Source organism: Vanrija pseudolonga, chromosome 5 (genome assembly GCF_020906515.1).
Source record: "Vanrija pseudolonga chromosome 5, complete sequence".
NCBI lineage: Eukaryota > Fungi > Basidiomycota > Tremellomycetes > Trichosporonales > Trichosporonaceae > Vanrija > Vanrija pseudolonga.
In genome coordinates, this window is record NC_085853.1 from 1,016,821 (window position 1) to 1,037,848 (window position 21,028).

The 21,028-nt window shown below is 61.7% G+C and overlaps 7 protein-coding genes and 1 non-coding gene across 8 annotated transcripts; 3 read left to right on the forward strand and 5 right to left on the reverse strand.

Annotated features, from left to right (window-relative positions):
• Positions 1 to 964: 964 nt before the first annotated feature.
• paa1 (Protein phosphatase PP2A regulatory subunit A) lies at positions 965 to 3,516 on the reverse strand. The gene is made up of 4 exons (XM_062773588.1): positions 3,075 to 3,516; positions 2,527 to 2,928; positions 2,110 to 2,476; positions 965 to 2,059 (listed from the first exon to the last, which is right to left on the reverse strand). The coding sequence occupies exons 1-4, from the start codon at positions 3,243 to 3,245 to the stop codon at positions 1,182 to 1,184; spliced, it is 1,818 nt and encodes a 605-aa protein (XP_062629572.1). The 5' UTR covers positions 3,246 to 3,516; the 3' UTR covers positions 965 to 1,181.
• Positions 3,517 to 3,906: 390 nt separating this feature from the next.
• On the reverse strand, positions 3,907 to 6,766 carry hsp88 (Heat shock protein hsp88). The gene is made up of 4 exons (XM_062773589.1): positions 6,583 to 6,766; positions 6,348 to 6,451; positions 4,319 to 6,272; positions 3,907 to 4,265 (listed from the first exon to the last, which is right to left on the reverse strand). The coding sequence occupies exons 1-4, from the start codon at positions 6,586 to 6,588 to the stop codon at positions 3,999 to 4,001; spliced, it is 2,331 nt and encodes a 776-aa protein (XP_062629573.1). The 5' UTR covers positions 6,589 to 6,766; the 3' UTR covers positions 3,907 to 3,998.
• A 1,341-nt stretch (positions 6,767 to 8,107) lies between these two features.
• pi_0 (Papain inhibitor) lies at positions 8,108 to 9,431 on the forward strand. The gene is made up of 2 exons (XM_062773590.1): positions 8,108 to 8,824; positions 8,999 to 9,431. The coding sequence occupies exons 1-2, from the start codon at positions 8,819 to 8,821 to the stop codon at positions 9,296 to 9,298; spliced, it is 306 nt and encodes a 101-aa protein (XP_062629574.1). The 5' UTR covers positions 8,108 to 8,818; the 3' UTR covers positions 9,299 to 9,431.
• Positions 9,432 to 9,970: 539 nt separating this feature from the next.
• Positions 9,971 to 11,870, forward strand: ARB_03491_0 (putative phosphoglycerate mutase). The gene is made up of 5 exons (XM_062773591.1): positions 9,971 to 10,484; positions 10,563 to 10,728; positions 10,779 to 11,046; positions 11,096 to 11,331; positions 11,491 to 11,870. Exons 1-5 carry the CDS (start codon positions 10,060 to 10,062, stop codon positions 11,728 to 11,730), a joined length of 1,335 nt encoding a protein of 444 aa, XP_062629575.1. The 5' UTR covers positions 9,971 to 10,059; the 3' UTR covers positions 11,731 to 11,870.
• A 554-nt stretch (positions 11,871 to 12,424) lies between these two features.
• On the forward strand, positions 12,425 to 14,599 carry ALTA10 (Aldehyde dehydrogenase). Its single transcript, XM_062773592.1, has 4 exons — positions 12,425 to 13,084; positions 13,170 to 13,258; positions 13,327 to 13,644; positions 13,750 to 14,599. Exons 1-4 carry the CDS (start codon positions 12,654 to 12,656, stop codon positions 14,451 to 14,453), a joined length of 1,542 nt encoding a protein of 513 aa, XP_062629576.1. The 5' UTR covers positions 12,425 to 12,653; the 3' UTR covers positions 14,454 to 14,599.
• Positions 14,600 to 14,740: 141 nt separating this feature from the next.
• Positions 14,741 to 19,581, reverse strand: Dhx36 (ATP-dependent RNA helicase DHX36). The gene is made up of 5 exons (XM_062773593.1): positions 18,962 to 19,581; positions 18,575 to 18,922; positions 18,418 to 18,538; positions 15,642 to 18,380; positions 14,741 to 15,591 (listed from the first exon to the last, which is right to left on the reverse strand). The coding sequence occupies exons 1-5, from the start codon at positions 19,243 to 19,245 to the stop codon at positions 14,851 to 14,853; spliced, it is 4,233 nt and encodes a 1,410-aa protein (XP_062629577.1). The 5' UTR covers positions 19,246 to 19,581; the 3' UTR covers positions 14,741 to 14,850.
• Positions 19,582 to 19,789: 208 nt separating this feature from the next.
• On the reverse strand, positions 19,790 to 19,884 carry LOC62_05G007069. Its single transcript has 2 exons — positions 19,848 to 19,884; positions 19,790 to 19,826 (listed from the first exon to the last, which is right to left on the reverse strand). It is a non-coding gene; the product is annotated as a tRNA-Lys (tRNA).
• Positions 19,885 to 20,534: 650 nt separating this feature from the next.
• Positions 20,535 to 20,930, reverse strand: yycE (the record flags this gene model as incomplete). The annotated part of the gene is made up of 1 exon (XM_062773594.1): positions 20,535 to 20,930. The coding sequence occupies one exon, from the start codon at positions 20,928 to 20,930 to the stop codon at positions 20,535 to 20,537; it is 396 nt and encodes a 131-aa protein (XP_062629578.1).
• Positions 20,931 to 21,028: the final 98 nt, after the last annotated feature.

Here is a 21,028-nt window from a genome sequence, read left to right on the forward strand (position 1 = left end):
AAAGTGAGTGGGCTTGAGCGCGTGGGTAGTCGCAAGGGGGAGTGGGGGGAAGGGCCCTGTTCTTGCTCGGAAAATCGAGCGCAAAGGAAGGGGGTCGAGAAGAATCGCTCGTGCGAGTGGGGCCGAGGCTCTGGCGGTCTGTGGTTGTGGCATAACTTGCGACTTGCCACACCGCATGGATTCGAGTGCGTTACACGCACAAGCGCGGAGATTCTCTACTCCTTGCCTTTTGGGCATGAAATGGGAGCCTTGAAGGCGCGAGCGAGATTGCAGAGAACCGAGCAATGCCGGCGCGTGTGGTCAGGAGTGCGGTTCTCCGCGCGCAGCTGCCGTCCTCGCCGCGTCGGCGTCCCGCTCTCCGTCGAGTCGAAGCCGGTGCCCGTTTTTCAACCCCTGCTGCTTTTCAACTAACATGCTCAGATTCCCGACTTCCCGCCACAAGGCATCTCTCTCCCTCAGGGAACAGACGAGACGGAGCGCTCGATGCCGGGGCAAGACTTCATCCCCGTCGAGGGCATTTTCATTGCGAGTTCAGACGGGATCGCGTGCGTCATCGGGCCAGGGCACGAGGCCGAGGCGGCGGCGCAGGCAGCTGCTGCGGCGCTCGTGTCGGGTTCGTCTGGCTCGTCTGGCTCGGCGCGCGGGGGCTCGGTCCGCCCGTCGTCCCGCTAGAAAGCAGACAGCCATACATATGTACCTTATAGTGGGAGCCGCGCGCTCGTTGTATCACGTATCACATGCAAACACGTTTGTGTGCGTATCATCGCCTCTTCGGGACGGACAGAGCGAGGCGCCAGAGCTGACGCCGCCGCCGACGAGTGGAGCGGAGTGCGCCCGCCCTCGGCCCCTGCGAGCCACCCGCAGCACCCAATTGCTCGGCGCCGCCAAGTGGCAGTTCCTCGGCCTGAGACTGGCGCATTGACCCTGTGTGTACTACCCCTGGCTGCAGCTCGCTCCCACCGCACTCGGGTCACTTTCTACATCTTGCTTGCGACAGCTGTCGTGGGTATGTAAACTACTTGGATTCCGACGCCTAGCGGCTTGGAACAGAAAAAAAAGGTTTGTAAGCTGCGGTTGAAATGCCTGTGCCTCGTACGGCCGCCATGCCGCTCTCTCTGCTCGCCGACGCCTCGTCGGCCCTCTCTCCCATCCTCCCTCCTCACTCTACTGCCTACTCGTACTTATGAGAGGACCATGGGCTCGGACTGCTCGTCGCCAGTCGTCCGCTCGTACGCTTGTGTCGCGAAATACCTGACGTCGGCGTCGGGGTCCTCCTGGAGCTTTCTCAAAGCAGGCAGGATGCGGCGCTGGATGACATCCTGGCCCTCGGGGTCGGTGGCCAGGACGGCGGCGAGCGTCTCGAGGCACTTGGCCACGTTGAAGCGGATGTTGGGGATGGGGTCCGAGGCAAGGCCCAGAGCAGCGTCGAGAACCGTGTCGCGGATGATGGCAGTGTTGAGCGAGGGAGCCATGGTGGTGATGGCGAAAATGGTCGTCATGCGGTACAGGTAGTTGGGGTGCTCGCCCATCTGGAGCACCTTGGGGATGATGGTCGTGCGGGCCCAGTCGACGCCAAAGACGTCGGTGAGCTTCTTGAGGTTGATGGTGGCAGCCTCACGGATGGAGAAGACAGTGTCGCCGAGCCACGACATGCACAGGGCGCCGAGCTTGTCGTCAAAGAACTGCACACCAAGCTGCGTGGCCAACAGAGGAATGTACTCGATGATGGCCTGGCGGACACGCCACTGCTTGTCCTCGGCAAGCTCCATGATGGCAGGGAGGAGGGCCTGCGACAGACGCTCAATACCAATGACGCTGTTGACGAGCTCAAGCTTGGAGATGAGGTTGAGGCGAACGTCGCTGAACTCGTCCTTGAGGAGGTGGAGGAAGAGGGGCAGGAGGTGCTCAATCGTGGCGTCCTTGCCGAGCAGAGGGGCGAGGCCCGAGATCTGCATAGCAAGTGCAGCGCGAACGTGCTGGCTCGTGTCGGTCGAGAGATCACGAACACAGGGGAGGATCTTGTTCAGGATGGTGTCACGGTCAAGCAGCTTGGAGAAGCCTTGAAAGCGTCAGAAGTGTGGAGCTGATACCATATTTCGCTGCACTCACCGGGAACCTGACCAGCAGCAGCCGTGCGAACCTCGGCCTCATTGTCCTTCAGAAGGCCAACAAAGGCAGAAACAAGGTCGTCGCGGACAATGTCCTGGCCGACGCTCTCGGCAAGGCCGACAAACTCGTTGGCGACCATGTAGCGCACGCGCCAGCTCCTGTCCGAGACGCTCTGGCGGAGAGGCTCCAGAAGGTGGGCCTTGGTCTCCTCGGGCGAGAGGTTGGTCGCGATAGCGATGAGGTCCGGGATGGTGAGGAGGCGGACCGAGTCCTGGTCGTCGGCCGACAGGCGGCGGTAGAGGGGGATGATGTCGTTGACGAGCAGCTGGTGCTGGCCGGGAACCGAGGCGACGGCCTTGGCAAAGGGCTGTGGGTGTCAGAAGATGCGCAACCTCACAACTTTCAAGCCAAACTCACACCAAGGGCACGCGAGGCGGCACGGCGGACCATGGGCGTGTCGTCAGCGACGAGGGCGGCGAAGAGGCGGCGCATCTCCTCCTGGGCCTCGGGCTGGGCGATGGGGTAAGCCGTCGCAAAGAGGGCGCAGGCCGACGTGCGCGACGTGAACCAGTCGCCGTTGGACAGGCGGCGGAGCAGGGGCACAAAGTGCTCGTCGATAGCCTGAGGGGTGAGGATGCCCGAGATGGTCGAGATCGACTCGGCAGCCTTGTCGCGGACGAGCGTCTCCTCGACGGCCGCAAGGTTCTCAAGCGGGCCGAGGATGGTCCAGGCGTACTCCTGTCCGCCGACATACTCTACAAATGAGCCGAGCTCCTCGGCGAGCACGAGGAGGACCTCGTCCTCGTCATCTAGTTGGTCCTGGGGGGCGTGTCAGCATCGTGTCGTGGCGCGCGCGCGCTCGCCCTGTTCCTCTCTGCAATGCCACCGAGGCACCACCGGCGCCAAAGGCACCTCGTGTCGGCGTCGCAGGGAGAGCAAGGCCGCCTCGAGGCGGTTCAACGCACCTGGAGAAAAGGAAGGAGCTCGTCGCGTGTCCGGGCGGGACCAAGCGCGAGGGCAATGGTGCTCAAGCGGCGGATCGAGCTGAGGCGGAGGACCACATCGTCCGACTTGAGCTCATCCATCAGCAGGTGGATGGGGTAGAGCGAGCCCGCCGCGGCTGATGGCGAGGACATTGGGGGCAGGTCTTGGTTTGCGTGTCACAGCGGGGAGGGGTGGGTTCGTGGGTCGTCGTCGTGTCGTCGGGACGGGCTGGAGGGGGGAAACCAAACTTGCGTGCTTGCTCGACGGTTAAGCGTAATGCTATTGCTTGCGGCTCTGTGCGTGCGTGCTGGCTGGCGTGCGGGGTGATATGCCTTTTTTGCCTTCCGTCTATGCGTGAGAGAGAGAGAGGGGGGTGTTGGGAATGGGGTGTGAGTGTGATTGATGCTTGTTGTTGGAAGGCTTCGCGTTGATGGTGATGAGCGTGAGGGCGTTGCCGGTGCGGTGGCCTGACTGACTGCCTGCCTGGCGCCCAGCCCAGCCAGCCAGCCAGCCAGCCAGTGCTGGCTGCTCGTCAGTCGTCGCGTGTTGGTGATCCACCCAGTACCCAGCCAGGCTCCAGGCTCCAATTTGCTTCCGTGCCCCGCGCACCACCCATCCACCCAACCAAGCACCCAGTCCGCGGTTTGATCCCGCCAAGCAGCACTCCAAGTTGAACGCCATTATTCAGTACCCCCATTTTCCAGGTGATACGGTATTATCCCTATTGTGGCAACCGCTCCACTCGTGTCACTCCAGAAGAGACAACGATCAGTACACATTGACATCCACCAGCAGACAATGATAACCAGCAGGCTAGCAGACAATGATAACTGCATCTATTCACCGTATACACTAATATCTCCTACTACTCACACGGGCCCCCGACACAGACATTGACTCTACATCTAGTCAATGTCCATGTCCTCGGCAGGGGCCTTGTCATCCGTGTCCATCTTCTCGTCCTTGGCACCCTCGTTGGGGGTCTGGGTGCCAGACTCGGTCTTAACCCTAGGCTTGGGCTTGTTCATGATGGCAGCGCAGGTGTAGCTAACGTCGTCCTTGCGCTTGTTGATCTCCTCCGAGGTGACAACAGGGTTGACGTTCTTGGGCTTCTCCGACTGGCGGACAAGCTGGTTCTCGAGCCAGCTGAGGGTGTTGGCAGCCTTCTCGATCTGAGGTAATTGTCAGCGGATGTTGCAGCAAACGGTTACACAGCCATACTCACCACCTTCTCCTTGTCGGCGTCCTCAATGTGGGCGTACTTCTCCTCGCCGTTCTGGGCCTGCGAGAGGAACTCGTTGCAGGTCTCACGGAGGGCGGCAGCAGCACGGGGGCGGTCCTCGTTCTCGCGGTAGCGGAGGGCAATGGGGTCTCCAATCTTCTTGAGGGCGTCAAGACGCGTGACGTAGGCCGACTTGGTGGCGTCCTCGCCCTCCTCGGTGTAGAGCCAGTCCTCGGCCTCGGAGAGACCCTTGAGGAGCTCCTCCTTCTCGGAAGCCTGGGCGTAGAGCTTGTAGCGGTCGTCGAGCTTGCCACGGGTGTCGTAGACGTACTCCTCGAGGGCGTTCTTGCGCTCCTCGGTCTCCATGACGAGCTTGTCCTCGGCGTGCATCTTGCCCTCCTTCTCGGTCCAGTCGTTGACGAGCTGCTCCGAGACGGTGTTGTACTGGGCAAAGGTCTGGTAGTCGCCCTTGCGCTGGATCTTCTTGACGATCTTCTTCTCCTCCGTCTTGTCCTCGCCCTCACCAGTCACAACAGTCTCCTCCTTCTCGACCTCCTCAACGGCGTAGGCACCCTCGAAGTTGAGGATACCGTGGAGGTTGAGACGGGTCTTGACCTTGACGCAGGCGAGGTCACCCGAGGCAGTCTTCTCGACGCCCTTGATGGTGTATTTGCCGATCGCGGGGTTGGTGCCGGCGGGGAGGTTGGCCTGGTTGGGAGCGTACGACGCGTCAATGGCGAAGGGACCCTGACGGTAGAAGGTGAGGATCTTGGTGGAGGGGATGGCGTTGCCGTGGGGGAAGACGACGAGCTCAGTGTCCTCGTCGGGGTTGCCGGCCTCCTTCTCCCATGCGACCTGGATCGAGTAGGGGGTGATGTCGTGAACGGCGAACTCGCGGACGCGGAAGACGGGCGAGAGCGAGGCGCAGGCAAAGGTGGCACCGCGGGCGATGGCCTCGTCCTGGTTGAGGGTGAAGGAGAGCTGCTTGCCGCCGAAGAAGGCCTGGATGCGCTCCTTGATGGCAGGGATACGGGTGGAACCACCGACAAGCTCGATCGAGTCGATCTGGTCAACGGTGAGGCCCGAGGCCTTGAGGGCCTCCTCGAGGGGCTTGTTGAAGCGGTTGAGGAGACCGCCGATCAGCTCCTCGAACTGCTCACGCTTGAGCGATCCCGAGGCGTCGACGTCGTTCATGATCGACTCGACGTTGATGGGGCCCTCCGAGTTGGCCGAGAGGACCTTCTTGAGGCGCTCAGCGGCGGTGGTAAGACGGAAGATGGCCTTGGGCGACGAGAGGACGTCAATCTTGTACTTGGCGTCGAACTCCTTGGCAAAGTGCTTGACAAGGGCGTAGTCAAAGTCACGGCCACCGAAGTTGCGGTCGTAGGCAGTCGACTTGACGGTAAGCTGGCCCTTGGAGAAGGCGACAACAGCGACCGAGTAGTTGGAGTGGCCGACATCGACGAAGACGACGTTGCGGGCATTCTCGGGGTCCTCGGGGAGGTCGGCCTTGGTGATACCGTAGCCGAGGGCGACAGCGGTGGTGTCGTTGATCAGGCGGAGGGGGTTGAGGCCGGCAATGGTGGAGGCGTCAAGGAGAGCACGGCGCTGGGCATCAGTGTACCAGCCGGGGACAGCGATGACAACGTCCGAGACGTTCTGCTTGAGCTCGGCGGCGGCAGTGTCGCGGAGCTTGGCAAGGTAGGCGGCGGTGAGCTGGGTGTACGAGAAGGCAGTCTTCTCGCCAAGGTAGTTGACCGAGGCGCCAACCTGGCCGTTGACGTCGACGAGCTCGGCGTTGATGAACTTCTTCTCGTACTCGGCGATCTCGGGGTCGTTGACCGAGCGACCGATCAAACGCTTGAGCGAGCCGACAGTGTTCTTGAAGTTGGAGGTCTCGGCCGTCTTGGCAGCCTCACCGATGAGACGCTGGCGGGGGGTGAACGAGACGAGGGAGCTGGGGAGGCAAGGTCAGCGCGATGGAACGACAACGACGAAGCGCAGGGAAGGTGGCCTGCGCGTGCAAACTCACGGGGTAGCACGGTTCGACACCTCGTTGGTGATGATGTCGATACCACGGTGGCGGGCAACACCAATCTTGGAAGAAAGGTTGCCGATATCAATGCCGACGACGCTCTGGACAAAGTCAGTGATGGTCTCGGCGACGGTAACAGCGACGGCGACGGCGGCAGCGACGTGGCGAGCGGGCCGTGCTCGGCAACAGGCGCCGCGTGCGTCGTCGTTGTCGTGTGTGCAGTTGTACTCACGGCCATTTTTACAGTGTATACTTTTGTGTGTGATGGAGAGAGTTGACAAGGAGACGGCGAGTCTATAACTTGTCCCGGAAAAGGTCAAGTGGGGTGGGGGGGGGGAAGGTGGAGATGGGAAGGGTACAGACGGACAAGGAGGATGGAGGGCAGGCAGGCTGGCTGGCTCGCCGGCAGGCTGGGGTGGACGTCGACGACTGCCTTGGTGGCTTCTACTGGTAGCTGCCGGACCAACACGACACCGCAAAAAAGCACTATTAGGTTCTGGAACCTTCAAGGTAATTCTACTGCCAAGAAATTGTAATTGGCGATAAAAAAAACCTTTTTCCCTGGTTTCTCAGGCTGACTGCTCCAAAAAACCCATCACACTGAAAAAATATTGGACAGACAACGGGGGCCATGGCGTCAAGGCGGACGAGATGACGGCAGCAGTTGGGTGTTGGGCTACACGTCATTGACCACGTGGAGGAATGATACGCTTGAGCCCGCCTGGTTCCTGTTGTCACTTAAGTCTGCCCCCTACTTTGTCAGCCAAGAAGTGACCAGCCACACAGACCCTGCGCCACGCCCGCCTGCTTTCTTTCTTTCTTTCGCAGCTGCCGGTTTCCAGCGCTCGCAACCTATTCCAGGTGGGCTGCCAGGGCCGTTTCTGGGCCACTCCCACCCTGGCCTGCCCCATCCGACAACCGCGCGCACAGGGTACATGGATTCCACAGGGACGCGCAGGTGGCCACTGTGGCGACTGACCACAGCCAACAGATACGGTGGCGCGCGACTATTAGGGTGGCGCCGAGGGCATACTCGAGGCACTGACTAACGAGGTACACACCTCGTCTTGTGTGTGATCGCAGCAGCAGCTCGCAGCTCGACTGACCCTCAACCCTAACGCCAGCGACTACGGGCGGCGAGTGCCCTCTCAACAGCCCCTCGATATGCCATTTCTCTTCCCCACGACACGCCGCGACACCACACGGCGGCGACACGCTATCTCTTCTCGTGTCGATGAATTCTTCTCTTCATCTCGCTCAGGCAGCACTAAGAAGGCTCTGGCAGCTCACTCACGCTCTGGAAGCACACGTCGCAGGCGACGCACGACACTGGCAGGCCAGTTAACCCACCCCCAACGACAATGCTCCTCCCGCTCATCGCCCTCCTCCCCATCCTCGCGGCAGCGCCGCTCGCCGAGCCCCAGGCGGACGCCGAGTTCGTCCCGTTCGTTCCGCCTACTGGGCTGCTGGGTCACTCGCCCCTGATCGGTGCGCGGGACAATGGCCCGTCGAATCGCCGTAAAGTCCTCGTGAGACGCCGGGTCGTCTCACGCGCCGCCTGCACGTCGGCATCGAGTCCCGCGTCCTCATCAGCGAGCGAGTCGGCACCGGCGACGAGTGAGACGGCGGAGTCGACCTCAGTGACAGCATCCACGACGTCCACCGTCTCGACCACCTCCACGCACTGGACTACCTCGACCACTTCGACCACCTCGACCACTTCGACCACCTCGACCACTTCGACCACCTCGACCACTTCGACCACCTCGACCACTTCGACCCTCTCCACACAGCCGACTCCCTCGACCACTTCTAGCATTTCGATCACCTCGACAACCTCGACGACATCGACATCCACCACAGAGCCGACGACAGCAACCACGGCGAGTACGGCACAGCCGACGACCACCCAGGCACCGTCCACCGCCTCCACCACCACGAGCTCCAGCACCACGGTGTCGCCCACTACCAGCAGCACGCCGTCAACCCACGTGGCATCGTCGTCGTCTCTGGCGCCGACGTCCGTGCCGACCACCGTGACGCCCAGCTCGGCTCTTCCGTCCTCGGTTGAGACAACCTCTGAGGTCCCCACGACGTCTGCTGCGGCCCCGTCTTCCTCCTCTGCGGAGCCTTCCTCGACCACGGAGCCCTCATCGACCACCGAGCAGCTCTCGACCACCGAGCCGTCGTCGACAGCGGAGCCGTCTTCATCGACTAATCAGCCCACAACGACCACGGAGCCCACGACCACGCAAGAACCCTCGACCTCGACGACGACAACGACCTCGAGCACGACGACCACCACCCCGCCGCCCGCGACAACCCTCACCCCGACGTCCACGACCTCGGCCCCACCGGCCCAGACTACCCCAACCACTGTCGACCGGGCGGGTGTTGGGCCGTTCAGCGGCCGTGGCACATGGTTCGATGTCGGCCTCAGTGCGTGTGGGACGTACGATGAGCCGCAGATGCCTGTAAGTGGTCTTTCGACCTAGTCTGTGGCGCTGACGCTTGCTCCTCGACAATTTGTGCCACTTCCATCTGCGTACCACTGACCCTTGGTCCTTCGCTCTGACCTCCGCCTGACTACGGCCCACACCATCCGTCTCCGCACCAACACCCCCTCACCCACCACCACGCCAAACCAGGTCGTCGCCGTCGGGTACCAGCTGTTCGACAACTGGCCAGGCTACGCCGGGCTGAACCCCAACCTGAACCCGATCTGCGGGCACCACCTCAACATCACCTGGGGCGGGCGCAGCGTGATCGCGGAAGTGACGGACCGGTGCCCTGGGTGCGGCGAGCGGGACCTCGACCTCAGCAAGGCTGCGTTCGAGGTGTTCCAGCCGCTGTCGACCGGCGTGCTCGAAGCGCCGAAGAACGAGGATATCGTGTGGACCTGGGTAAATGGGTATGGCAGGCTCCCAGAGATGTCTTTCACCCCGTAATCATGCCCCTCCTCCCCCACTCTCGCTGCTGGCGGCGAGAGTCGGTCGCCATCGCGCCATCAACTTTTTTTACCCCGTGCCGGCCGACACCCGTGCAGTCGGCAACTTCCCCGAACTAGATAATACTATGCATCCATCTGCTGTGCCCAATCGTGACGGCGAGCCCATCAACGTGGTCCCTCCGGCGAATGCACGGTGCCTCGGGCGCCGCTGGACCCCCGGTTCGTCATGTCGGCCGTGATGGCTTGCTCGCAATGTCCGACGTCGGTGTTGGTAGCTGCTAGCTGCGCAGAGGGGGGTCGGACAAACGAGTCGGACGAACTCAACTCCCCCACCCTCGCCGAGTCAGTGACTGTTCGATCAAGGGCGCACCGACGCTGGCGCCGCCGCCGCCGCCGCCGCCGCCGCCGCCGCGCATAACCCGCCCCTTGTGGCCTTGTGTCGACGGTGTCGACGCCGTCCGCGCAGTTGTCCGCCTGCGCACGTTTCAAACGTCGTCGTGTGCAGCACACTAGCCAGGAGCAGGAGAAGGCCATATTCCTGACTTTGCGGCGACATTCGGGCCGACCGCCACTGCTGCCTGCCAGGCAGCAGGCAGCCATACCCTGACGTCACCCACCCCCTTACAGCTTGACCTCACCCATCTTGCCATCACACGTGCTGCCCAGACATCTATCTTTGACCAACAATCCGCGTACCGCGCCTTGCTCGAACGAGGAATCGCAGCTGCCAAGAACACGCCACAGTGGACGCACGCGAGGATGGCCATGGCCTCGAAATCGACATCGGATTCCGCATGGCGAGATAGTGCGGCCGCGCGCGGAAAGGCCGGCGGGGCAGTCGTCCCCGTCCTCGACCTCGACACAAGGTATAAAGCCCAGCATCAGCCGCGGAGGTACAAGCTCGCCCACTACGCAGCCCTAGCCATGCTCTCTGCCCTCCTCGCCCTCCTCGCTCTCAGTGCGCCCCTCGCCGCCTCGTCCCCCCTCGACGCGGTGGCCGACCTCGCCGCCCGCGGCAAGCACGACAAGTACCACGGCAAGACGCTCGCGCCTTCCAACTACACCGTCGTGCCTGGCATCTTCATCCAGGACGACCCCAAGTTCAACGCTACGGGCTACGACCTGCTGTCTGACAGCTTCGGTCTGATTGACAAGTCTGGCAAGCGCTGGAAGAACTTTACCAAGTGAGTGTGGGGTGGGCCTTCGGCTCTCCGTTGTGCTCCTTCACCTCGGGCCGGTCGCTGACGCTCCCTCGCGCTCAGGTACGTCACCGACCTCAACAAGAACGCCGATGAGCACACCACCTACAAGGTCGTCTACATCGCTCGCCACGGCCAGGGCTACCACAACGCCGCCGAGTCGTTCTACGGCACCCCCGCCTGGAACTGCTACTGGGCGCTCCAGAACGGCGACGGCAACATGACCTGGGTGAGCTAGCAAGACTAGGTTCACCCGTCCAGCTCACTGACACTCTCCAGGCCGACGCCGAGCTCACCCCCCTCGGCATTGCCCAGGCCCAGGCGGCCAACGACGGCTGGAAGACGCAGCTCAAGGACCACATCCCCCTGCCCCAGCGTCTCTACTCGTCGCCCATGCGCCGCTCGGCGTCGACCCTCGACATCACCTGGAAGGACATTCTCCTCAACAAGGGTGTCAAGCCTGTCATCCAGGAGGCCTGGCGCGAGTCGATCGGCCTGCACACCTGCGACTGGCGCAACAACAAGAGCGACATTGCCGCCCACTACCGTCAGTGGTGCTATGATGCGGGGTATGATAGTCGCTGACACTCTCGCAGCCGGCTTCGAGTTTGAGCCCTCGTTCACCGAGCACGACCTGCTCTGGGACCCTATCTACGAGGAGACGGGTCCCCAGCAGGCCAAGCGCATCCGCACCGCGCTCAACCAGATCTTCGCTACGGATCCCTCCACCTTCATCTCCATTACGGCCCACTCGGGTGTCATCAACGCCTTCTTCCTTGCGACCGGCCACAACAAGTTCTCGGTCCAGACGGGTGGCTTCGTCCCGGTCCTGGTGAGTGGCGTCTGGGGTTGCGGGGCGGGCTTTCCAAGGGAACCTTCGCCAAGGTGTTCTCGGCAAACACGCAGTTGAGGCGGCGCCTCACGTCTCCGCTCCGCCTCCACCCATCCCACCTCCACCCAACTCGCTTACCCTCGCTAACATTGTCTCCAGCTCAAGGCCGTCTCGTACCCCTCGGCGACGTTCAGCCTCATCACCGGCGGCCAGTCGGCGACCGCCCCTGCGTGCACGGCTGACCCCACCGTCCTCGTCAAGGCGCCCGCTACGGTGACTGTCCAGCCTACGTGGTACCCCGCGTGCGCGACCGAGACTGCTGCCACGACGTCGGCCAAGCCCACTGGCTGCCTCGCGAGCCCTGTCACCGGCCCGACGCCGACTGCGACCAAGGCGTAGACGACGGATAGCAGCCGTCGATTTAATCAGTGCTGAGCTCATCCTGGTTCGGACCCGGATGGGTGAATGATGCTGGTGGAGGGTAGTGGAGGTCGCTTTCGGCCGTCTTGGGAATTGAATGCATTATAGTGTGCGCTGGGTGTGTTGGAGTGTAGTGCTCACCGTCGGGCCAAGCGAGAGCGAGGTGCCTGCCTCCACCTTTGTTGCGATTTATCCGAGAGGACCGCACGAGTCGCGGCTCTGGCGGATCTGCTCACCGAGGCAACAGCGAACACATTTAGCTTGCCCCAGACGCCGCGGCTACTGTATGTCTGCGTCGCTGCAAACCCCGTGGCGTGCGGCGACAGAAGCAGCGCGAGCGGCCAGCATTGTTCCGCGGTCATGGCCTCACCGACGGGAAATAATATGCTCATGGGCGCTGACTCAGGCGGGCAGCGCAGAGCGAGGTCACGAGGCAGCAGCAGAAGCACACTGTATACCGCATACCGCATACCGCGTGCGTGCGTGACGGCGGGGCACACTGTACCGATAACACGCTGCACGGTGCCAAGGTCCGTCTGGGTCGCCTAACTTGGGGAAGGAGGCGCAGATTGCCGATACGCGCGGGGGTGGGGAAGTTGTGGCGTGCCGGGTCAACCGATCTGCCCAACGCCGGGGTAAGGCGTGCGCGCACTTGCCGAGAGACACTGAACGACGAGACGACGACGACAACCACGACGTGTTGCTGAGGGTGGCACTATGACGCTAAACATCCAGCTCCCCACCCCAGCTGACCAGACCATGAGACGCACGGCGGCCGAGATTCCAACGGGCCACGGCATGCCTTATAAGCGCAGACACGACCAGGCTCCTGCCCCTTTCTCACTACCTCCCTCCCCTCCCTTCCACTACCCTCCTCCCCCACCCACATCCCAAACAACACAATGGGCTCCGACCTCACCACCTCGGTCCAGCTGGGCAACGGCAAGACCATCACGCTCCCCTCGGGCCTGTACATCAACGGCGAGTGGGTCAAGCCCGCCAAGGGCGTCAAGCTCGACGTGTACAACCCGGCCACGAACAAGGTCATTGCGCAGGTGTACGAGGGCGACGCCGAGGACGTCGACGTCGCCGTCAAGGCCGCGCGCGCCGCCTTTGAGAAGGACGACCGCAGCTGGGGCTTTGGCTCGCCCCAAGCCCGCGCCGCGCTGCTCAACAAGCTCGCCGACCTCGTCGACGCCAACGCAGAGCTGCTCGCCGCCATCGAGTCCACCGACCAGGGCAAGACGTACACCGCCGCCATTGCATCCGACATTCCCGGCGTGTCCCAGACTATCCGCTACTATGCCGGCTGGGCCGACAAGATCACGGGCAAGTGAGTGTGGGCGTGGGCGTGGGTGTGGGGGCCGTGGATGTACGCCTGGGACCTGTGCCATGGGCGAAGCTGACCACCACGCCAGGACGTACAACTCGATCCCCGGCACCTTCTCGCACACGCGCTATGAGCCCATCGGCGTGTGTGGTCAGATCATCCCCTGGAACTTCCCTGGTGAGTGGTTACGCTACGCCCATCGCGCCACCTCCCACCGCGCCCATCAGCTGACGCCACGCCCCCAGCCCTCATGTTCGCGTGGAAGATCGCCCCCGCCCTCGCGACGGGCAACACGGTCGTCATGAAGACTGCTGAGACGACGCCCCTCTCGGCGCTCAAGCTCGCCGAGCTCATCCACGAGGCCGGCTTCCCGCCGGGCACGTTCAACCTCGTCACTGGTCGTGGCCCCACTGCGGGCCAGGCCATCGCCGACCACATGGACATTGACAAGGTCGCCTTCACCGGCTCGACGTTCACCGGCCGCCGTATCATGGAGAGCGCGGCCAAGAGCAACCTCAAGAAGGTGACCCTTGAGCTTGGTGGCAAGAGCCCCAACATTATCTGTGAGTAGCTAGAGGCCAGTGCCAGTGCCACTTGTGCACGGGCGTTCCCCTGCTGCAGCCTTGCCTCGCCCACCCCCCTAGTCCCCTCGCTCACACCCGCGCCAGTCGACGACGTCAAGTCGGTCCAGGAGGCCGCCGAGTGGGCCGTCTTCGCTATTGGCGCCAACGTCGGCCAGGTGTGCACTGCCGGCTCGCGCCTCCTCGTCCAGGAGACGATCGCCGAGGAGTTCACCAAGCACTTTGTCACGCTCACCGAGCGCATCAAGGTCGGCGACCCCTTCGACGCGCACTCGGTCCAGGGCCCGCTCAACTCGGCCGGACACTTTGACAAAGTCAAGGGCTGGATCGCGACCGCTGTCGAGGACGGCGCGACCGTCGCCACGGGCGGCAAGGACCTGAGCGCCAACAACGGCGGCGGATACTTCCTCTCGCCTACCGTCTTCACCAACGTCAAGACGGGCCACCGTATCCTCGAGAACGAGGTGTTCGGCCCCGTCGTCTCCATCCAGACCTTCAAGACCGAGGAGGAGGCCGTCGAGATTGCAAACTCGACGACGTACGGCCTCGCCGCTGGCGTCTTCTCCGACTCGGCCACCCGCCTCAACCGCCTCAACTCCAAGATCCGCGCCGGCACCGTCTGGAACAACCTGTACAACTTTGCCTCGCCCACCATCCCCTTCGGCGGCTACAAGCAGAGTGGTATCGGCCGCGAGAACGGCGAGGCTGCTCTTCTCAACTACCTCGAGATCAAGTCGGTCATCGCCAACGGCGGCGCTATCCGCTCGCCGTTTGCCGGCCTCAGCGGTTAATCGGGTACGCGCGAGGTGATGCGACGTGTGTACCAGAGAGAAGTGTGTCGGAAGAAGAAAACGAGCAAGTCAGTCAGTAGTATGTAGCCAACCGTTGTCGACGGTGCGTATCAGTGGGTGAGGAGTTTATGCAGCTGTGTACAGGCCGTCGCGTCGGCACCCACAGTTGACGAGTCAGCTGGGCTGAGCTGTGGCATCGTTAGCAGCCCGGCCAACGCTCCTTACTGCAACTTCTGACCTGATGACCTTTGCCCAGGCCGCCCTCCTCTAGGGTACACGAAAGTGGTGTGCATCTATCCACAAAAGACCAAATCTATGCAAATGTCGTCTCTCGCAGGCTCTGAAAGCCCGCCGAGGCTACAGCCTCCTTCCTCTACCTCCTCGCTCCCCCCACACCCTACCACTTGGACGTCCGTCCCCGCGGAGGGCGGTACACACCAGAAGGCGTCGCAGGTCGGCTGTTGTATTGGCTCGTACCTTCGCGCTCGTGGGCATACTCGTCAAGGATGCGCACCACGTCCGTGGTGAGCATTTCGAGCTCCTTGATCTCGTCACGGCTCAAAGGCTCAACCTTGCGCGTCTGCTTTTGTTGCAACTGGTACTGGAACTTGGCAGCTCCCGAGACCCCAGTCATGTCGACATCATCGTCATCATCGTCCGACTCGTTCTCACGCTCCTCGTCCAGCTGACCATCGTCGTTGATCCTGCTGGTACCGTGGTGCACTTCCACAGCCTTGGACCTAGCAGCAAAGCGCTGGTCCCGGTCGCGGACAAGACTCTTGCCGACGCCCTCGAACACTCGCAGCATACAAGCTTCGAGGAGCGTCTTCAGACGCTGGACGTCATCCAGGGCGTGCAGATTGCCGGTCACTGGCAGCCAGTTGTCGCACTCGAGGCCTCTCTGCGTCACGTAGAGCTTGTACGCGCCAAACAGCATGTACGTCATGGGGTCGAGGCGAGTGACAACGCGAAGTTGTGTCATGGCGTTGTTGGGGTGACCGCCCGGTGGAACGTTGCGTGTCTTCTCGCCGAAGGCATACAGGCGCTTCTCAGCGGGGTTGAAAGACGCCGATGGCTCCTCTGGGCCGCCGATTTCTCGTCGACGCGCGTTGACACTCGATGAGTGGATGAACACGGTCTGGTTGGGTGTCAGCTAGATTCTCTGTTTTCCCTCCACCTCCCACTCACCTTGTCCTGAGATGTCCGGCATGTCTTCTCCGACGTGCGGATCGCAAAGTTTGGCGCCGTGGCCATGGCGATGAGTGCCGCCAGCAAAGGCAGACTGTTGTCGTTTTCACGAAGTGCAGGAGGCACCTCGAGGCCGCGACCAATGCGCCCGACATTTCCGCCCGCTGACACGGCAATGACACCAGCCTGGTCGAGTGACTGGAGCAGACTGCCCTTGACTTGCTTAATCTGCTGCAAAGTCGGCTTGCTCAAGAAGTTGTCCGAGCAGAATCGGTTGGCGTGGTGGTAGTCCCTCCTGTCGTCAATGGCCGACCATGTGTTGTAAGCGGCCACAACGGCGAGAGGATCTGAGCGGAAAGCAATCGGCGACCACGAGTCCTTGACCGCAGAAGCCTCCACCTTCTTCTCCAGAGGCGCCAGGAAAGGGTCTCGGTTTGTAAGCACGGCGGCCAGGGTGAGAGCCGAGTCGAGGCATCGGAAGAACGAGCCGTACAGGCAGAGCTTGCCGATTGCCGCGTCCACAGGCAGCTGGAGAAGGACGCGTCCAAGGGCGGTGAGGTTCTTGTTCTGGTCAAGGGCGCCGAGCATGTGGAGCGTCTCCATCGCGGCGACGATACGTGGAGGCTCTGGAGGCTCAATAGTGGCCGCCAGGACGTCCTCCACTTCGCCGAGGTTGAGCGCCTTGACGTGCATGACGACGTTGCTCAAGTCGGAACGCTTCATCTCGACAAGCTGGTGTGGGTCGAGCGATGCCAGTCGGCGCTTTGAAAGGATACCGTAGTATTCTCCCTCGCGATGACGACCAGCACGGCCAGCACGCTGTCCCAGGTTGGACGAGCCGACCCATGCGGACACCAGCGACGACATGTGGCGATCGGGGTCGTACCGCTTCTCCTTGACGCGCGCGCTGTCGACAACGTAGACCACGTCGGGGATGGTAACACTGGTCTCCGCAATGTTGGTGGCCAAGATGATACGGCGCACACCCGGTGGTGGTGGCCTGAACACCTCGCGCTGCTCCGCAGCAGGAATGGTCGAGTGAAGGTAGTGGACGCTATACTTTGATTCGTCGTTGAACGGGACCCCGAGCAGAGACCCAAACTTGCCGGAGAGGAGAATGTCCGCGACCTTCTTGATCTCGTCCCAACCAGGCAAGAAGACCAAGACGTGGCCATCATCGGATTGGCGCAGAACGTAGGCAATGGTGAGGGCGACCAGTGGGTACGGGATCTCCAACTCTCCGCCGGTAATGCCAGTGGTCTTGACAAAGTTCATCGGGTCGTTGCTCAGCTCCTTGTTGAGGTACTCGACGACCTTCTTGTCCTGGAAGACCCAGCCGCCCATTGCAACCGGCAGGTTGTCGCTCAGGTCATCCAGGAAGTCGTCAAGGTAGTGCTTGGCGACAGGGAAGGTGCGGCCTGGGACTTCTGCCACCGGAGCCGGTACACCGCGGACATCGGCAAAGTATCGCTGGAAGAGGTGCGGGTCGATGGTGGCCGACATGAGGATGATCTTGATGGGCTTGCCACGGGCTTTGCGGTCAGCAAGAAGACGCTTGAGCACGACCAGTAGCAAGTCGGTGTCGATGTCTCGCTCGTGAACCTCGTCGACGACAATGTGCGTCACAGTGTCCATGCTGGCAACGGAATCCGCGTTGGCCTGGGCGCCTAGGGACGACTGCATGCGCTTGAGGAAGATACCCGTGGTGCAGAAGGTGATGCTGCCGTTCGGGCGGGGCAGCTTGTTGTCGAAACGCACTTGGTATCCAACTTCGTTGCCGAGGCTGTCTCCACGCTCGTCCGCCACGCGCTCTGCGACCGACATGGCAGCAAGACGACGTGGCTGCGTACACACAATGTTGCAGCGTGCGCCCTCGCCTCTCATGATGTAGTCGTCGAACAGGAGCTGCGGAACCTGGGTCGTCTTGCCTGATCCAGTGGCAGCCATGACGATGGTCACATCGTTGACCTCGATCTTGGCCAGAATATCCGTCGCCTTGGTGTGAACAGGTAGCGAGGCTCGTGTCGCCCTCATCCGTTCCAATGACGGGTCCGATTCGTACGATGCCAGCTTGTCCTGAAGTTGGAGTGACTTTGCGCGCAGCTCCGACTCGGAGGCCTGGAATCGTCTTCCACCGCTCCAAGCGGGGAGTTGGTGTGCACTTGTTGCCTGGACGTTTGCTGGTGGTGCATTGTAGTAGAGCAACGAATGACGGATGTCGCCGCAGAGAGACTGCACCTCGTCGTTGAGCTGCTCGGACATTGTGAACGCGAGGTGTGGGGCCAAGCCGACGTTTGCGCTACCGTCCTTCTTCGAAGCCTCCACAAAGTCGAGCCATAGCTGCGGGTCGCATCCTTCGAGATATCGGGTGACGTCGAGGTACGCTTGCGCTTGCGCCCCCTTTTTGGTACCCGACTTGCCCTCACCGATTCGTCGGCCACTGACGCTCATGACCGCCTCCCAAAACTGGATGGCAGGGCCACCACCGCCTCTGCCCTTCCTGGGCTTGACGACTGATGATGAAAACTCGAGGTCAGGCTTGCCAAACTTGTAGCGATGGCAGTAGTACTCCATGAATGCTCGAGCACGGTCGTAGGTGACTTCCGTACCGTCGCTGAGGCGCGTCGTTTCACCGACTGGCAACGCCGGGGCAGAGCCGACCACGGTCGGGCCCGAGCTTGGTCCTGCGGCGGCGCTGGCGCGAGCGGCAGCGACAGATTTCGCTCTGCTCTTGTCGAGCTTTTGTCAGCCACTTGATCGCACGACACCGACTCACAAGACCGCGACTGCTGAGTTGCAAAACAGCACTCAGCGCGGCTAGCTTCTCGGCCTCCTTCTTGCTCGCATGGTCTCCAATGCCGATGATGTTTTCGATCGGGTCTCCAACGACCGAAACACTGCAATCAGCAGCTGTGAGGCACGTTCATACTCACCGGAACACCTTTACACCGTCGACAACACCTTCCTCGGTTTGGAAGCCTGATCCTCCGCCACCTAAGTTTTGGGCACCGCCCGTGCCGCCGCCGAGATAGTTGGCCAGCGGCGCCTTGGGGTTCTCCTCCCACTGCGGCTTGAGCTGAATATTCTGTCCAAACTCCTGCAAGATCTGGTCACGGTTCCTTAGTGGTCCGGGAAGCACGATAGCGGGTGGTGGAGGGGCCTTGCGCGAACCACCGTGTCCATTGGACCTGCCACGATGACGGGGCGGGGGCGGCATGTCTGCGCGAGCGGACTTGGCTGTACGGCCTGTAAACTCGGGGGTAGCTTCACGTTCGCGTTTCCTGTGCGCGTCAGAGTCCTAATCTAGCTCTTTAACTCACTTGAAATCAGATGACACGATACGGTCAATCAGAGGCGGTACGAATGCGTCCGAGCCTTCTTGAATCCCAGACGTCCCCGTTGGGCTGCTTCGTAGGGATGAGCTCGAGAAGGGCGCGCGACCAGGCGAGCCGTTGCGACTGTGGGTTAAAGAGGACGAGGCGCTGTGGGCGTTCGAACCGTCTCGGTATGACCGCCAGTTGTTGTTACGAGATGAGGAAGACCCAATGGGCTCGTTGCGAGGTGGAAAGGAGGAGCTGGTGGTCAAGTCACGGGCTCCTGGCATGAGTGAGCTCGCAAAGACGGGACGCGGGGTATAGGTGTGGAGACTGTGCGAGGCAGAAAGTGTCCTGTAGGTTGCGAGGCGGAGTATTGTCGAGCTGTGTCTCGACAGCGCTGCCGACGAGCGAGGGCCGAGGAAGGTCACCGCTACGCCGAGTTGCGCCCGGCGAGCGCTAAGAGCCAGCCGAGCGACCAGAATGGAGGGAAGGGGTGTGTGAACCGAGTGGAGGCGATGCCTGCACTGTTATCGGCTCTGCGATATGATGAAGTGGGGAGCGAGAGACGATGTCGAGGTGTAAAATGTGTCGACAAGGACGATGACTGCTCCAGGCTAGCTGGCTGGCAAGTCGCGACGATTGTTGCTGACGACGTGAAGCGCCGTTTTAGAGACTTTTGACAGAGACATTGAGAGTTAGGAGGCCCCCACGTGGATTTGATCCCGCCAGAGTCCCCGAAGCGTCGAAATGCATGGTTGGGCATGAAAAAGGGAAGACTACCAACGTCGTCGTCCTATTAGGCATGCACATTCCTGCGCCCGCCGATCATGAAAGCCCCCGGCGGGGCTCGAACCCGCAACCGTCTGATGATGACTTCTAACAACTTGGATAAAAGTCAGATGCGCTACCGATTGCGCCACGGGGGCGATTTTTGACGCTGTCGAAAATGCCGCGTTGCATTAGAGCTCCACGGAAAGCTCACAGAAAGCACAGCATGCATGTTGTGGACGGAGGAGGAGAATGGAGGGGAAGGGGGGGGGGGGGGAGGGAGGGAGGGAGGGAGGGAGGGGGCGCTGTATGGGGAAGGCGTTGTGTTGCTTTCGCCCTGTTAGATCGTCGCCATCTCGAGAATGGAAGGGAGCGTGCAGCCATCCGCCGTGGGCTGTGGTGGTGAATTCGAGTGTGCTGTGCGTTTGGGTATGATATTGGGACTGGGGGATGAGGGGAGGGAAACTGGCTGATGAGGGGAGGTCAATGCCTGTCGACAGGCAGAGAGATGACTGGACAAGGTGACAGGAGTGAGACGCCTGGTGGCCTGTTCTTCAGCGAGGGGTCTTTGACTGGCAATTCGAATAGGGAGCTGGAATGAGGCCTGGAGAGGAATGGAAGGGCAAGAATAGATCGAAGCGAGTACAAGGATTGCGCCCCTGCTTACGACGAGGACGATGTTTGACGAGTGTGAGTGGAGATGACACTGTCAGAGCGGTGTTGGTTGACTGACACACACATCCGACCCTCCACCTCCACCTCTCTGCTTCCACCACAGTGTGCTGCCCATCTATCCATCAAACTCGATTCAAAGCGACCACTCTGCCCGCTGAATGACAACACGGTACCCATCTCTGTCCTCGACCGTCACCCCATTGGCGTCCCAGTACGGGTTGAAGCTCTTGACTTTCTTGAACCCGAAGGACTCGGCCTTGGCAACGACGGCGCTCCACTCCTTCTCGTCTGGGTAGTAGAACACGACGAGGTCTTCAACGGTCGGGGTCGGTGCAATGGCGTGCGTATGCGAGTGCGTGAACTCGAAGTGCCAGTCGTGGTCCTTGTGCCCGAGCATGACGCCGTCGAATCCATCGTGGTCCTTGAAGGTGAAGATGACGGCGAGGCCGAACGCGCCCCTGTACTGCTCCGACGTCGCCTCGATGTCCGTCACGGGGCGGGCGATGCGGAGTTTGGTCTTGCCGGGCATTGCGGGTGGGTGAGGTTTGTGAGTGACTCTGAGAGAGAGAAGGTGAGCTTGCGACAAAGTCGTCAGAGTCACCACCGGTGCTCCCTCCGGCACCACCG

Coding starts and splice junctions, on each gene's coding strand:
- hsp88 (XM_062773589.1), bottom strand. Junction 6,273..6,347: donor GTGTCGAACCGTGCTACCCC/GTGAGTTTGCAC, acceptor TTGCCTCCCCAG/CTCCCTCGTCTCGTTCACCC. Junction 4,266..4,318: donor ACGCCGACAAGGAGAAGGTG/GTGAGTATGGCT, acceptor CAATTACCTCAG/ATCGAGAAGGCTGCCAACAC.
- ALTA10 (XM_062773592.1), top strand. CDS start 12,654: ATGGGCTCCGACCTCACCACCTCGGTCCAGCTGGGCAACGGCAAGACC. Junction 13,259..13,326: donor CATCCCCTGGAACTTCCCTG/GTGAGTGGTTAC, acceptor CCACGCCCCCAG/CCCTCATGTTCGCGTGGAAG. Junction 13,645..13,749: donor CAAGAGCCCCAACATTATCT/GTGAGTAGCTAG, acceptor CACCCGCGCCAG/TCGACGACGTCAAGTCGGTC.
- ARB_03491_0 (XM_062773591.1), top strand. CDS start 10,060: ATGGCCATGGCCTCGAAATCGACATCGGATTCCGCATGGCGAGATAGT. Junction 10,485..10,562: donor CGCTGGAAGAACTTTACCAA/GTGAGTGTGGGG, acceptor CCTCGCGCTCAG/GTACGTCACCGACCTCAACA. Junction 10,729..10,778: donor GCGACGGCAACATGACCTGG/GTGAGCTAGCAA, acceptor GACACTCTCCAG/GCCGACGCCGAGCTCACCCC.
- Dhx36 (XM_062773593.1), bottom strand. CDS start 19,245: ATGCCAGGAGCCCGTGACTTGACCACCAGCTCCTCCTTTCCACCTCGC. Junction 18,923..18,961: donor ATCGTGTCATCTGATTTCAA/GTGAGTTAAAGA, acceptor TGACGCGCACAG/GAAACGCGAACGTGAAGCTA. Junction 18,539..18,574: donor GACGGTGTAAAGGTGTTCCG/GTGAGTATGAAC, acceptor TGCTGATTGCAG/TGTTTCGGTCGTTGGAGACC.
- paa1 (XM_062773588.1), bottom strand. CDS start 3,245: ATGTCCTCGCCATCAGCCGCGGCGGGCTCGCTCTACCCCATCCACCTG. Junction 2,929..3,074: donor AGCTCCTTCCTTTTCTCCAG/GTGCGTTGAACC, acceptor CACGCCCCCCAG/GACCAACTAGATGACGAGGA. Junction 2,477..2,526: donor CCGCCTCGCGTGCCCTTGGT/GTGAGTTTGGCT, acceptor TGACACCCACAG/CCCTTTGCCAAGGCCGTCGC.